General features: G+C 56.7%; 1 protein-coding gene across 1 annotated transcript; it reads left to right on the plus strand.

The window, feature by feature from the left end:
- Positions 1-580: 580 nt before the first annotated feature.
- On the plus strand, positions 581-4398 carry CACNG5 (calcium voltage-gated channel auxiliary subunit gamma 5; the record flags this gene model as incomplete). Its single annotated transcript, XM_079797769.1, has 5 exons — positions 581-776; positions 1283-1369; positions 2222-2362; positions 3891-4036; positions 4141-4398. The coding sequence occupies 5 exons, from the start codon at positions 581-583 to the stop codon at positions 4396-4398; spliced, it is 828 nt and encodes a 275-aa protein (XP_079653895.1).
- Positions 4399-16036: the final 11638 nt, after the last annotated feature.

The following is a 16036-nucleotide window of genomic DNA, read 5'->3' on the forward strand; positions in this document are numbered from 1 at the left end:
TGCCGGGGTGCACGGGGCCCTCGGAGTCCTCCAAACGGGAAGCCCCAGCAGAGCTCACCCTCACCCCTCCTCCTGCGCTTGAGCTCTCGGGCAGATCCCCCATCGAGCTGCATGCTCATTGCTTTGTGGGTGCCTTGGTCCTTCTAGGTGGGACGTCTTCAAGGTCAAGGACAGTGTCACGGTCAGTCTTTTCATCTCCCATGTTGGGCACCATGGATTACTGGGTGAATGAATGAATGAATGAATGAATAGCGTTATCTAGCAGGGGGACTCCCACGGAGGACAAGGTGGCCCCTTGCAGTTGCCTGGCAACAAAGCTGTGAGTTCCTGGCAGCGGAAGGAAGAGGGTGGCACCTCTGACCAGTGGCCTGGTGTCCAGAGAGCCGGCCTGTTGGTCTGTACTCACCAGCTTAGCCAGGTGGGGTTCGCGTTAGTTACCTCCCAAGGCCCCTCATCGTGGCCTCCCCGGAGCCCTGGCTGCTCCTGCCCGAGTGCCCACCCTCTCTCCTGTCCCCAGAGCCTGCTCCCTGCTGGCGGGACCACGGCCACAGGCCGCCCACCTGACCGTCCGTCCGGGAAGATGAGCGCCTGCGGGAGGAAGGCGCTGACCCTGCTGAGCAGCGTCTTCGCCGTGTGCGGCCTGGGCCTCCTGGGCATCGCCGTCAGCACCGACTACTGGCTGTACCTGGAGGAGGGCGTGGTCCTGCCCCAGAACCAGAGCACGGAAGTCAGGATGTCCCTGCACTCGGGCCTGTGGCGAGTCTGCTTCCTCGCAGGTAAGGGCCCAGGGTGGCAGCAGCCCTGCCCCGGAAAGCCTGCCCAGGGGCCCCCTGCCCCACCTTGGGAGGAGAGGCCCCGCCGGAAGGAGCGGTTCCCCCGGACAATCCTCATGAACCCGGGCGGTGTCCCTGCAGCCACCAGGACCCACCCCAACCTGGAGCCTGGCGTGTAGTGTCCGTTTGAGCAAGGCCTCTCGGCTCCCGGGACCTGGGCCCTCCCACCCGGAAGGTGACTGTGACCTCCAGGCCGAGGGAGTCTGGCGTCGCTCAGGGCTAGCGGTGCCCTCCGTGCCTGAGCCAGGGCGTCACTGATCTCCATGCCCCACAGCATTGCCAGGCAGGACTGGTTACTGTTCCCACCCTGCACACGAGGGAATGGAGGTTCGGGAGGTGAATGGGTCCCCTTGATTCAACGTCGCTGCATCCACCAGTTTGCAGGGTGGGCGATGCTGCAAACCCACCTTCCAGAGGACCCGAGAGGTACACGGTCCTTGTCTTCACAGGTGAGGAGCGCGGACGCTGCTTCACCATAGAGTACGTGATGCCCATGAACAGCCAGCTGACGTCCGAGTCCACGGTCAACGTTCTGAGTAGGTGCCTCAGACTTCCCAACCTGGGCCCTGGCCAGACGGGGCAGAGCCAGGCGGAGGGGAGGGATGGGTGACCGCTTATTTCTTGGAGCTAAAGTCCTCAGACTCAGCTGGTGGTGCCGGCCTGAGCTCACCGGGACTTACTGTCGATTATTGATCCAGGGATGGTGACAGGTTTCGAAATGTCCCAGTCCTGTGACCCAGGCGAGTGGGAGGGCATCCGTACCCAGCATCTTACTCTGGTTGGGCTGCTAGAGCACAATACCACAGACCAGGGAGCTGATAAACATTAGAGATGTCTTTCTCTCGGTTCTGGAGACCAGGAGTCCATGATCAAGGCTCTAGCATGGTCCGTTCTGGTGGGGGCCCTCTTGCTATGTCCTTATATGGCGGGAGGGGTGAGGGAGCTCTGTGGGGCCCCATTCTCTAAGGGCACTAATCCCCTGTGTGAGGGCCCCACCCTCGTGACCTAAGCACCTCCCAAAGGCCCCACCTCCTGATGCCATCGCATATGAATTTGGGGACAGTCATTCAGACCATAGTACTCGGGGAACTGAAGCAAGCCCTCTGGCCCCCAACAAGACTGACCTCCGGGCCTTGGCCCCCCAGAGCTGGTTCTGACCTCTAGAGTGCCCTTGCCGTACAATTCCCCCTGGGTTAGCACAGACTCCACAGGCCAAGGGCTAAGGGACAAAGCCCTGGGAGGTCCCAGGCCACCGCAGTCCGGGGAGCGCCTGCAGGTGCGGCTCTGGGGCCCAGCTGGCAGACACTGCCAGGAAGGCTCGCCTGAGGAGGGTAGGCAGCGGGGAAGGCCCCTGGAGGCTGACAGAGTCCCTTTGTCCCCTCCGTCAGAAATGATTCGCTCGGCCACACCGTTCCCTCTGGTCAGTCTCTTCTTCATGTTCATTGGGTTTATCCTGAGCAACATCGGACACATCCGCCCCCACAGGACCATCCTGGCCTTTGTCTCCGGCATCTTCTTCATCCTCTCGGGTAAGCGTGCTGTTTCCGTGCACCCTGGGCCTCTGGCTCCTACACTGCTCTGCTCCGGGAAGTCCATCCTTCCATCCATGAAGCCATTCATTCCTCTGCCCGTCTGCCCATCCATCCAGCACGTATTCACTGGGCACCTGCAGCGAGCTCAGCCCACCCTCTGCAGGTGACACTGCCACCTCGTCCAAGAGGCAGGGACCCGGGTGAAGCTCTTTCCCTTTCTATGAACCTGGCGATAGTCAAGGCTAAGCCGTAGCTCTGAGGCACCTGAGATGCTTCAGCAGTGGGCCGCGGGAGGAGAACCGGGCCGCGGGAGGAGAACCGGGCCCCGGGAGGAGAACCGGGCCGCGGGAGGAGAACCGGGCCGCGGGAGGAGAACCGGGCCGCGGGAGGAGAACCGGGCCCCGGGAGGAGAACCGGGCCCCGGGAGGAGAACCGGGCCCCGGGAGGAGAACCGGGCCCCGGGAGGAGAACCGGGCCCCGGGAGGAGAACCGGGCCCCGGGAAGTTTTGATGGTAGCGATGGACAGGGTCCCCTGGGCCCCCAACGATGCAAACACGCGTTAAGTGCCGAGGAAGTCTTGAATCGTTGATTTTCCTTGAACAGTCATCTTTCAAGAGGCCCTGGTTTAATCACATAAATGGAATTAAACCTGAATAGCTCAAAACAGAGTAATTAGTTATGTCCTGATTCGATTACCGTCACTCACTGATGGGCCCGGTGCCTGAGGCAGCCATTGGCACAACGGCACCAGGAGTTTGGGCCCCACCGACTTAACGATTGCCAGGATCTGGACAAACTCTCCTTGCCTCTCTGCCCAACCATCTCAACAGGCCACACCCAGGGGTCAGGTGGGCTGGGCAGACCATGAGCCACTTGGTCTCCACCATGATGTTGTTCCTCCCCCCTGGAGACAGGCATCGGAGGCTGCTGCCTCCGTCAGGGGGGCCTATCTTATTCCTCGGTTTAGCCAGAGCCCCCTGCTGGCTCAGTGGCTCTCACCCATCCTTCACATTAGGCCACCTGGGGAGCGGTGAAGACGCCCTCGCCCACAGGTGACTCAGGATGTCCGCAGGTGGGTCAGGCATCTATGTCTGACAGGTGATCCTAGAGGGCAGGAGGGCGAGAACCAGCGGGCTTACCATGGCTCGGGAGGCGGCCGGCCAGGGCACTTGTTTTTTTTTTATTATTATTATTATTTGAATTTATTGGGGTGACATTGGTTCATGAAATTACATAGGTTTCAGGGGTACACTTCCATAACACGTCATCTGTGTATTGCATTGTGTGTTCACCACCCCAAAATAAGCTCGCAAACAAGATGGAGGCGGGGGCTGTCCTACTGCAGCTCTGCCTTCTCGGAGGGAGCGGTCTGAACAGGGTCTCGGGAGGAGAGCGCCTGCTCTCTCTGACCTCCAAAACGAGGACATTTTCGGCACAAGGCCCGGGCTTTCGTCCCGAACCCCAGGGGAGGTGGGTGCCCCATCCGCACCCCGCGGCCCTTCACTGAGCACCCGCCCTGCACCAGGCCTCTCTCTGGTGGTGGGCCTGGTGCTGTACATCTCCAGCATCAACGACGAGATGCTCAACCGGACCAAGGACGCGGACACCTACTTCAGCTACAAGTACGGCTGGTCCTTTGCCTTCGCTGCCATCTCCTTCCTCTTAACGGAGGTAACGCCCCCCGCAGGCTGGGTGGGGCGCGGGGCACTGCCCGTGCAGCCCGGTGGGCGCCTGGCCCCCAGCGGTGAGCTCTCCTCTGCTCCCTCTCTCTGCAGAGCGCGGGGGTGATGTCCGTGTACCTGTTCATGAAGAGGTACACCGCCGAGGATATGTACAGGCCTCACCCTGGCTTCTACCGCCCGCGTCTGAGCAACTGCTCCGACTACTCGGGCCAGTTCCTGCACCCGGACGCCTGGGTCCGGGGCCGCAGCCCCTCCGACATCTCCAGCGACGCCTCGCTGCAGATGAACAGCAACTACCCAGCCTTGCTCAAGTGCCCTGACTACGACCAGATGTCATCTTCCCCCTGCTGAGCCGCACCACCTACCCCCCCAACCCTCGCCCCCGCCCCCTCCCCGGACCGTGGATGGCCAGACAGCCTCTCCCGGGCTCCCCTGCTGGCCTGTGCGCCCCGGGCCCGTGGTGGACAGGCCGAGGCCACCCCCATGCTTAGCTGTTGTCACGTGACCATGTTGTCTCCCTGCTTCCCCCAGAATGTCTGTAACTGGCCCCCAGTGGTGTCAGGAGTCTGGAGCCAGCGGGCAGTGGATTGGCAGAGAGCATGGGTGTAGCCCCACCTCTTGAGTGCCAATCACTTCAGCCACTCTCCCCTTTCCTGGGACAGGTGAGTGTCTAGCCGTGTATTCATCCCTGCACACCCACCTTCATGGCCCCAGGCCCAGGCCAGGTCTGGGTCCAAGTTCCTTCCGCACCCCCAGCTGGACGTGTGTCTGCCAATGGGCCTGGCCCTCACATTCACGATCGGGCCCATCGGACAAAAGGTGACTGATAGGGAGGTCTGGCTGGTTCTGCACTGTCAAGCAGTGTCCCTGTGAAATCGTTTATTCTTTTTGTCGCCCATGTCTCCCCATGCAACACACCCGTCTGTGCTGCCCCCCTCCCTCTCTGCCCACAGATGGTGACTCCTTCTCCCACCAGAACTCAGCCGCCCATCCTGGTCCCCAAGGGGCTGAGGGCGCTCTGAGGCCACTCTGATGAAGTTACAATGAGGTGTTAATGGCTGATGATGTCTTACTATGTATGGCCCCTCCGTGACGTATTCAACAGGGGTCTTTCATGCCTTAACCCCAAGAAGTGACTCTGATCATGAGAATTTTGCTGGTCCCAGTGAGTATTCCCAGGCACTGTTCCAGGCCTGGGGATACCGCCACTGCTCACATGGCCTCATTTCTGGCCCAAAATTGAAACCTGTGGACAGATGTCTGTACCACCCGCAGAAGGCAGCTTGCGGGAGGCTGCGTGGGACTGGAGCTGCATTTGCTGACACCTGGTGCATTTTGAGTCTGAACAAGCCAGGCTGGGACTCTCTGGCGTCTCTCCTGAGGATGTCCGGGAACACTGAGGGGTTGCCGATCGAACCCTAATAGAGGACCATGTCTGCTTCCTGGCTATGGGACCTATGTAGGCATGTAGATGCCCCCAGAAGGCCAGGTGGCATGATGCCCACTTTCCTGGTAGGAAACCTGGGCTAGAACGTGGGAAGCACCGACGTGAAGTCCACGGGGCGGGACACGGTGGGAGCACCTATGAGGGCGTCACCCCTCGGCTCTCCGGGGTCTCAGCTGGGCGGCTTGGACCTGAGGTTTTGATGAGTGAAACTGCCGGCTCCCTGCGCGTCCTTGCCCTGCTTGCTTCCCGCTCTTCCCCGCGCGCTCTGTAAGACGGCATTGTTTCTGGGGGCACACAGTTACCGTGGCGCCTTGTGGGCTCTGGAAGGTTGTACAGAGAAGCACACGTGACGTGTGCAGCCTTCCAAAGGGCAGTGTTTTGAGTTTTTGTTGGGTTTTTTTGTTGGTTTTTGCTCAGCTGCCATAACAAAATGCCGCAGCCTGGGTGGCTTAAACGGCCTACATTTCTCTCACGTCCTGGAGGCCAAGAGTCCGAGATCAGGGAGTCAGCAGGTCGGGCTTCGTCCGAGGCCCCCCTTGGCTTGCTGATGGCCACCTTCTCAACCATGTCCTCACGTGGTCTTTTCTCTGCACGCGTGGTGTCCAAACGCCCTCTTTATAAGGACCCTACCCCCAGATCGCACGAGTCAGCTTCCTGGAGAAAGCCCCAGGTTGCCCTCGTGTGTGACTCTTGCCTATAAACCGGTAGCAACGCTAAACCCAACTCTCCCTCCTTTGCACCTGCGATGGCTGCTGTGGTCTTTGGTTACTGTTTACGGAATGACGTGGAAACCGCGTTCTCCCTGCCACCGAGGGACCGGCGAGGGTCCTTGGAGACCAGTAGGGAGCTTTTCCCGGCCGGACGGGCGTGCAGATACGCTCCCCTACAGCTTTGCCCATGCAGTCAGCTCGCAGGATGCACTGTCCTCGCCCTAGCGCGCCCTCTCTCTGTCACTGAGCCAGGCTTGTTTGTGAGCACGGGGAGGAGACAGAAGCCCCTCGCCCCGGGCGATGCTGGCTGTGCCAGCCTTGGGGTGGGCCTTTCGTGGCCTGGCTGCTGAGCTGCTAAGTGAAGCAGCTCTGACCCTGGGAACGTGCGGTTCACACTCGTCTTGGGAACTGAGCCCCTCCTCGGTCACTGTGCAGCCAGCACAGTGGCCTTTCCGTCTAGGAAGTCATCGCAGAGTGAGGCCCTACTTGCCGCCTCTCCACCCTCGAAAGTTTTTGGTCAAACATTAAAGTGTATACACTCAACTCCGAGGTCATGAATGAGGGTCCCTTCCCCAGTACACTTTCGGATCTCTTGTTTCCTCAAGCTCTTCAAAAAATACACGGGTGAGCGCTTTTTCTCTTCACCCTCAAAAAACGGGAGGGGAGGCTCGTACACCAAGGTCTGAGGGATTTTTGGAATAAAACCACTGAGGGTTACCCGCCATGGGGATATCGGTTCCCTCCCACATGGAACTCACCACCCTCCTCCTTGCCTCGGGGGTGAGTCGGTGATGCCTCAGCCCCCAAACACCAGGAGGTGGCCTTCAAAGGAAGGGTCTGTTGTCCGCTGTGCCCCGGAGTTGAGGGGAGGAATTATGGGCAAATCCACACGTGTCCCTTGTTTAATGGGGATGTCACACGTGGGAAGAGGGCCCTCCCCAATGTTTGGGTACCTCTCCTTTCTACCTAAGTAAACATGCTGTGTTCTCGGGCTCTCCGGAGAAACAGAACCAACAGGATGTGTGCAGAGAGAGATTTATTTTAAGGAATTGGCTCACCTGATGATGGAGGTTCGGCAAGTCCAAAATCTTATGGGGGAGACCAGCAGACTGGAGACTCAGGGCAGAGTTCCAGTTCAAGTCTGAGGGCCGTCTGCCCAGGGGAAGCCAGTCTTTGTTGTATTCAGGCCTTCAGGTGATGGGGTGAGGCCCACCACATTAGGGAGGGCAATCCGCTTTACTCACAGTCCACGGATTTAAATGTTAGCCTCACCCCAAAAGTAACATCTTTACAGAAACAGCCAGAATAATGTTGGACCAATACCTGGGCACCATGGCCCCGCCGAGATGGCACGTAAAATTCACCACCACAAGTGGATAAAGGACAGAGGAGGGCGGGGCAATGGTCTCCCCCTTAAGGACTGCAGGGTCGGTACATGCACACCCAGGGCCTGTGCCTCACCGGCCGCCCCTCTTGGCCCTCTGCTCCGTGAGTGCACAGAGCCCATTTGCAACTCTCCCGGTCTTGGCTCTTTCTTTTTTTTTTTTTTTAATATATACTTTATTGATTTTTTACAGAGAGAACGGAGAGGGACAGAGAGTCAGAAACATCCATGAGAGAGAAACATTGATCAGCTGCCTCCTGCACACCTCCTACTGGGGATGTGCCCGCAACCAAGGTACATGCCCTTGACTGGAATAGAAACTAGGACCTTTCAGTCTGCAGGCCGACGCTCTATCCACTGAGCCAAACCGGTTAGGGCCCAGTCTTGACTCTTATCCCACCCTCAGTCGACACCCTCTCACATGCTAATACGACCCTTAGGATGTTAATTAGCCTGTGGAACACAAACGCTCCACGTCCTGAGTGGGTGCAGACGTGGGTGAACAAGTGGATTCTGCCTGTTGCAGGGATGGAGTAGAGTGTGGGGCGGAGGGGAGTCAGCCCAGCCACGCATGCTCAGGCCCAGGCAGGCCGGGACCCAGCCTGGGCTCAGCCACCGCGGTGAGGCTCAGCAGCCACCACCCGCAGGCCTGACCGTCCCCAGAGGGTAGAGGGTGGTGTGCCACAGCCCGATCATAGCCCCTCCAGGACCTGGAGACCTAACTTTTTCATTCGCATAATGAGGGGGTTGGATAGAATTGTCTCCGGATTCTGTGTCCCACTCCAAAGGCTGTTGGCTTTGCAGGCAAAACCCAACCAAGTTCAAGTGATGGACTCCTCCTGGCCCCCTCCCCCCCGGCACTCCTTCCTCTTGCCTGAAGCACCTGGACAACAACCCAAAGGATATGGAACTTGGGTGAAAGGTCAGATGGGCCTCGGTCAGCTGTGCTCCCAGCCCAGATCCTGATGTTCTCCAGTGGGGCCTAAGGGTGTCTCTCTAACGAGCCGGCAGGTGTTGTCAAGGTGGTGCCGTGCTCTTGGCTCTAGGGACTGGGTTCCAGGCACGTGACCTGTTTAAAGCTCCCAAAGTGGCCCTAAGGTGCTACCAGGGTGAGAACCACTGGCTGAGATCTACCAGGGTCTGTCCCTTGGGACTGGGCCAAAGCCCCTGCTCAGGCGTCTGGTTGGAAGTCTAGTGGCTTCCCAAACAAAAATGCAAGAAAAGCAGGGGAACGCGTGCTGGGTGGGCACCCCAGGATGCCTCGGACCCAGGCATCCTCCTTGCTACCTCCCAGCCCTCACAGACGCTGCCCCCTTCGGCCAAGGCTGTGCCTCGGGCAGGTTGTCACGTCCGTGGGCTCACGCCCAGTCTCTCTGCTCTTGGGCTCTTCCCCTGGTGAGCTGGTCTTCACTGGGATGCGGCCAGAGCCCGCCCTGAGGAAGAGGACGGCAGCGCTCAGCTTTCTGGAGTCCGCGTGCTCTCCGCCCCGCCCGGGGCCCAGGGATGGGCTGCTGGCCCGGAGTGGCCTTGATGGGTGTTCGGAAATGACCTTGCCGTCTCAGGGCTCCGGCTGCAGAGTTTAAACCAATCTTCACCACTGGTCTTTGAATAATTCATGTCACACTCAGCGATCATAAAAAGAACAGGGCTTGAGGGCTTTGGAGGTTTCTGATCGGGCAATAAAGGGACCATGTATTACTGGCTTCTCTGCAGACCGATTTGGGGCCCATTGTAATATTAAATCCACCCACGTTCACACGTCCACCTCCCGCCCCATCTCAGATACAATAAGACCTGAATGAAAACACTGGAATCTATGGGGGTGGGGGGTATGTATGCCAAGTGTCAAGTCCTTTTCTGATGAAGTTACTTTTATTAGTAAAATGGTAAAGAGCCTAAATTAAGCCCCACAAAAGGCTCCGGGCGAGTAGCATATATTAAACCCAGAGCAATTCCCGGTCTCCTGGGTGATCAGGCTGGAGGGCCTGTCCTACACGGCCAGCCCTGGGTTTGGGGGAAATGGATTTGCCATCGGGCATCAAGACATCACCAGGCGTTACCATCCCCAACATGCATGGGAAGCCCTATCACAGTGGTTGGCACATAGTAGGTTCTTTGCAAGCACTGTCTCATTGAACCCTCCTGATCCTGTACACTGAGACCTACAGAGGGTCAGGGGCTTGCTCGTGGCCATGCAGACGGTCATATCTGCAGCGTTCTGGCAGTCCTGTCTCAACGCGGTCGGCATCTTCATTCCTAACGCCCAGCATGGCCAAAGCACCCACTTCCACAATCAGAGAAGTCGTCTAGGTTTCCGTGCAGAGACAGATAGGGAGGGAAAGGTGTCAGTACCGGGGACGGATGGTGAGGTGGTGTTCCCCTGAAAGCTTTCTGCTCGCTGATCCTGACTTTGTGTCACATCTCTGCTCGTGATGCACAATTCTCGGTGACAGCAGCTGGGTGTCCTACCGTTCAATTCTGACACTCACCAGAGTTCGTGGAGATGCCACAGCTGACGGGCTCAGTCCCACAACACTGCCCCCCACTTCAGACGCCGGTCACCAGGAGAAGGCCCCCCGATCACACAACCTCCGTCCAACTCGCCTCCTTGGGTCCAGTCATTTGCCAGAAGAGCTCACAGAACTTGGGGAAACAAACACACGCACCACCTTATATAGTAAAAGGTACAATAAAGGATACAGGTGAACCGCCAGATGAAGAGAGACACGGTGAGGTCTGGGAGTGTGAGACCCCTACACTGAAGCCCATCGGCCGGGGAGGGGGAAGGATATTTATGTTTGTTCCACACAACGCCTCCTGGGGCACCCTGTGTGTGAGAGAGCCGCCGGGCTGCCGCTGCGGGAGGTGCAGAGAGAAATGTGGAGTGTGAATGCCTTCTCCTTCACCACACTGACATGGACACGTGTCACCTTGTTCTTCTAAATCATATTACTCTAACTCGGAGCCATGCTCAGTGGGAAATTCAATGTCCCCAAGAGCTGCCCAGAAGTCCCCTGGGGAGTGCATGGTATAGGTTAGCAGATGCCTGGAAATCCACAGCCCAGCGCAGTGTAGGCCCTGGGGTCCCGGCAGAGGCAGGCCCCGACTCCTGGTGGCCACTGTCCTCAGAAGACCTGCTCTACACCCCCCTTGGGCCCTGCAAGGGACTCTGGTCTCCATCACGCTGGGAACCCACCAATTGCACTTCCTGCCTCACTTCTTTCCCAAGTGGCATGGGGACTGTCCCCGGGGTTCACTCTCTGCCTTGACCTCTTCCAACCTGTCCCTGTGGGAAGACACTCCATAGTACTCCTCAGTGAGCCCCTAGAAACACAATGGGGGACGCTTTTCCTGGATCTTGGAAGAAGAAAAAGACGGGGAAAAATGGTCACAGTGTCCTTAAACATTTGCCCTGCTAGCCTATTAATAATAATTAAATTAATGCTAATGTATTATTTTGGTTTGGTTATTGCTACCACTTACTACTCCATCTATTGAAAAAAATCCGCATTCTTAACCGGTACACCTGGGAGAAGTCTCGGGAGGACAGGAGGATGCAAGAGGGGCCACGTGAAGATTGAGGGATGCGGCCAGGAGCCCCCAGAAAGTGAATAGGCAGGAAGGACCCTCCCCTGGAGCCCTTCGAGGGACCACAGCCCCCGACACCCCGATTTCACATCTGGCCCCAGAACGGGGAGAGCACACGTTCCTGTTTGTCTCGGGCAGTCTGGAGTCATCGGAGCAGCCGCTTCAGGAAAGAGACCTTAGCTTGCTCCTCCTTTGGGGGCTTTGACCGGGTCTGGGAACAGCTGAGCCCCCAGACCTCTCAGTGCAGGGGCTCACAGGCATATTCATCTCTGTGTCTGTGCCTCAGCCCGGTCTCTCGCCGCTCCGGGGGCTCCTCGGCAGTGACACTGCAGTGGGCACACCAGGGCAGGCTGCTTGGTGGGCAGTGCAGGCTTCGTGGCTCAGAGACTCCTCGCTGCCTTGCCAAGCCCTCAGCTATGGGATGAAGCAGGGTACCCCACATCCCCGCCCTTACCTCCCAGGCCTTCCCACCAATGAGTCCAGCCTGGGCCTCGGCTTCCTGGCGCACCTGGGTTGACAGGAGCCAGCCACTGGGTTGTGCCCGTATTCTAGATGCCAACACTGAGGCTCAGAGAGGGGGAGCAGAGGTCCCTACCCTCAGCCCACCTCCCCCTCAACTCAGCCCAGCTCACCAGCTCCCAAAGGGGGCAAGGCCACGTGATCATGCCAGACAAGGGGGCGGGGCCACCTGAGCAGCAGGAAGTGGGCAGGTGAACAGGGGGCGGGGCCAGGTGATGAGTCCTACCAGGTGTACCGGTTAATAATGCAGGTTTTTTTCAATAGATGGGGTTACACATATGTTGATATATATGCGATTTGATATGTATGCTATTTTGTTGTATTGACAACAAGCTTCAAAACTTCATATGTCAAATTTTCTGAAGGTGTTAACATCATAGATGTTTTTACGCTTAAAAATGTCTTATTTTGTGCCCCAAAAAAAGAGCATTTGCGGGAAGTTTTAATTCATTACTGTAAAGAAAAGTGCTGCTGCAAGTTATTGTATACTTTGGGAAGCTTATGGTGAACCTGCTCCATCTCAAGATACTTGTGAACGCTGGTTTAAACGCTTTAAAAGTGATGATTTCGATGTGAAAGACAAAGAACGTCCAGGTCAATTTGAACCACGCTTTGATCGTGAAATGACCAGAATGGGCCAGAAGACACGGCGAAGTAATTTTGCTTCATGATAACGCACCATCACACACTTCAAAACCAGCTAAAGACACATTAAAAGATCTTGCTGGGAAGTATTAACCCACCCGCTGTATTCACCAGACCTTACTCCTTCAGATTACCACTTATTCCGATCGATGGCACACACACTTTCTGAGCAGCACTTCAAAACATACGAAGAAGTGGAAAATTGGGTCTCTGAATGGTTTGCCTCAAAACAAGAAAAGTTCTATTGGGACGGTATCCACAAATTACCTGAAAGATGGGGGAAATGTGTAGCTACCGATGGACATTACTTTGAATAAAGCACTTTTGACGTTTCTCTTGAAATTATCGTGTTTTCTTTGATGACAAACTCCGCATTATTAACCGGTACACCTGGTAATCACTGCCTAGGACACCAAGGTGGACATCCACTGCCTTTTGCCTAAATCCCGGTGAAAATCCCAGTGACAGGCACCAGGGGCACGGGATCGAGACGCCAGGGTTGTGAGCTCATGTCCCAGATCTGACCACGATTCCTCCAGCACATCTCTCGGGGCAGGTGGCCTCCAAGTCCCCACCGCTCACAAAGGGCGATGCTGAAATACTGCTTCTGTCTCTCCCTTCAGACCGGGGGACTATTCCCGCGGGCTCTACCGAGGAGGGAGTTCGGCATCACAGGATGTGAGCACTCTATTCCGTCAAACACTGCTCGCTGCTTCTCCGAAGGCAGGCCACAGGTTTCACTCCCACGGGCAAGGCATGGGTGCCCCCATGACCCTGCCCCCACGGAACTCCCTGCACCCATCACCCAGTTTCAACTAGGATGAACGCATGTCCACTCCCCGATGATTCAGAAGCAAATCCCAAACACCACATCATGTCTTCCGTAAATATTTTACTGTGTATCTGCAAAAACTAGGACTCCTTCAACACCACCGTGCCAATAAGAACACACTTAGAAGATGAACGATCATTCCTGAATGTCATCATCTGAAGTTAGGAGGCAGGCAACCTCCGGCCGTCTTCCCATGGAGAGGTGAGTGGCCATGGGTGGTCATGGCCTCGGTCCCTGATCCATTGGCGGATGCAGAATGCTGCTGTTCTAATATCGCCCTTCGCTCTGTGAGGAGCCGGAACGCGGCTGTGCAGACGAGCCTCCCTCACCCGCTCTCTGGTGTCTGACCCTCGGTCATCGCTCCGTTCGCAGCTGCATGTGCCCCGTTGCGTGGACCTGCCCAGTCTCCAGTGCGTGTTACGGCCCAGTCACATGTGGCCAGCCCTGACTCAGAAGCCACACTTTGTTCTCAGCTTCATGTTCAACACAGATCTCCCAGGCGTGAGTATTCGTGTGATCCTTCTCTCTGGCCCTTGCGCTTTCCTCGGCTCCAAGGCCGAGAAACAACCAGGTCACACGAGCTTCTCCTCTGCGAGGTCTGCCCTGGTTCAATGGCTCAGGGACAGCCAGTTCTTTGCCATCTTGTGGAGAGGCCCAGGCTAGAAGGCCACTCCCGGGGAGGTCGGGCGAGTTTCACGTTCCCCGTCCAAGGCCGCATTGCCAGGAGCGCACCCCCCCCAACCCCCACCCCCCGCATGGAGAGGGGCCTTTGCAGGAGGCCCCCTTCGGCTGTGAGTCACCAACTCCCGAGCCCCAAAACCCACAAGAGAAATGCAAATAGATTCGGTGAATAGGGTAGTAGCGCAGCCACTGTGTGGGAGAGGATGTTATAATACCAGGCTGTCACCGAATTAACGTTCTCAGACGAGTGTGCAAAAATAGCAGCATCATTACTCCCATCAGCAGCTCAAGCTGAGCTTTCAGCGCGTCTTTGTGCCCCTAACCCCGGGCCGCCGCTGCTCCGGCTCCTGTGGTTCTTCCTCCTTCCCTCTCCCCAGGATGTTGCACAGGAAAACGGCCCCAGAAAAAAGATGGCGACCGGCAGGAAGGTAGGGAGAGAGAGAGTGTGAGTGAGGAACCCATAGAGGAGAGTGTAGATGTGTGTGGTGTGTGTGTGTGTGTATGAGATAGGGTCAGTTAGATTCTGCAGGTCTTCCAAGGGGCTCCCGAACAGGGCAGCCCTAGACGGCGGAGCCCCGCGCACAAAGCGGACACTTCTCGGCGGTTGGTGCGGACGCAGAGACCACGCCATCTTGGGAAACAGAGCTGCCTGAGACTCGGATCCTGGCTTCTGACACAAACCAGGACCCTGCAGCCACTGGGGACAGAGAACTGCTATCACAGCTTCAGACAAACAACAAGAATCCAGACTTCCCGGCAGATTTCCGTGAGTCAAAGAGCCTATCCCCCTCCTCGCAGGCGCTGATAGCACCAGAGTAACTGATAGACCCGCCCCTCCCCCAAGCTGCTCACGGGTGCGCGCACAGACAGCGCCATAGTAACTGATAGACCCGCCCCTCACCCAAGCTGCCGAGCTTTGCGCAGGGACGCGCTCCCTCTTAGGGAATTTGGCGCGCGCTCGCGCACGGGACAGAAGCAGCTCCCCGTCGGGGAAATCTGTCAGTGCGCACAGAGGGCTCCCCTTCGGGGAATTTGGCTCGCGGGTCACAGCTCCCCCTTCGGAGATTCTTAAGAGGGGCTTCCCTTTGGGGAATTTGGCGCGCAGGACAGACTCCGCCCCCCCTGCTGGGACTTTGGGAGAGTGCACTGAGCCTGCTCACCTTCAGGTTCTTAAGAATGTGCGCTCTAGCCGGTTTGGCTCAGTAGAGAGAGCACACACAGGACGCAGCCCCACTTCAGGGAATTTGGCACGCCGGACACAGCTGCCTGGGATCCCTGACTCACAGCGCATTCACACTAAGAGCCAGCGACCCCAATTGCTGGTGCGTGCACACACAGGGACCCTGATTCTCAACGAGAAACCGCACAAGGCAACAGAGACTTTGACACTCGAGTCTTGGTGCAGACACAGGGAAACTCTGACTCCTGGCACATGCTAAGGATCTCATTCTCGGCACATACCAACAGTGTGGTGCAGACAGGGCCCCTGATTCTAAATGTGCACACGAGACCACACGGAACACTGGGGACACTGATCCTGGGCAAGTCTGGTTCCCACCAACCAAAGACAGCCACACGTCCTAGTGTCAGTGCACTTCAGTGAAACTAGGGTGGAGCGAAGTCGCCACAGCACACGGCCCAGGTCCACGCAAACAGAAGCTTGAGCTTTCTGGTAATAGCCAGAATGGGGAAACGAAATAACTCACAGAGGAAAGAAAATGTGGAGTCGCCAAGAAAGGAAATTAGTGAAAATGAAGCTTGCAACATGACCGAAAAGGAGTTCAGAGTAATGGTCATGGAATTTATACATCGGATGGATGAGAAAATCAACAACTTATGCAAGAATCAGGAAGAAATGAAAAGTGATATAGCTACAATCAAAAACACCATGGAAAGTTTCAACAGTAGATTACAAGAAGCAGAGGACCGAATTAGTGAGTTAGAAGATCAGGTACAGAAACAAGCTCAAGCTGAACAGCAATTGGAGAAAAAAATTAAAAAGCAGGAGGAAAGCCTAAGGGAACTTCGGGACAACATGAAACGAAGTAACATGCGTATAATAGGGCTGCCAGAAGGACAAGAAGAGCAGCAGGGATTAGAAAATCTATTTGAAGAAATAATGACAGAAAACTTCCCGGATATGGGAAAGATAAAAGTTACGCAAGTAAAGAGAGTCCCAAGCA

Source organism: Cnephaeus nilssonii (genome assembly GCF_951640355.1).
Source record: "Cnephaeus nilssonii genome assembly, chromosome: 19".
NCBI classification, from domain to species: domain Eukaryota; kingdom Metazoa; phylum Chordata; class Mammalia; order Chiroptera; family Vespertilionidae; genus Cnephaeus; species Cnephaeus nilssonii.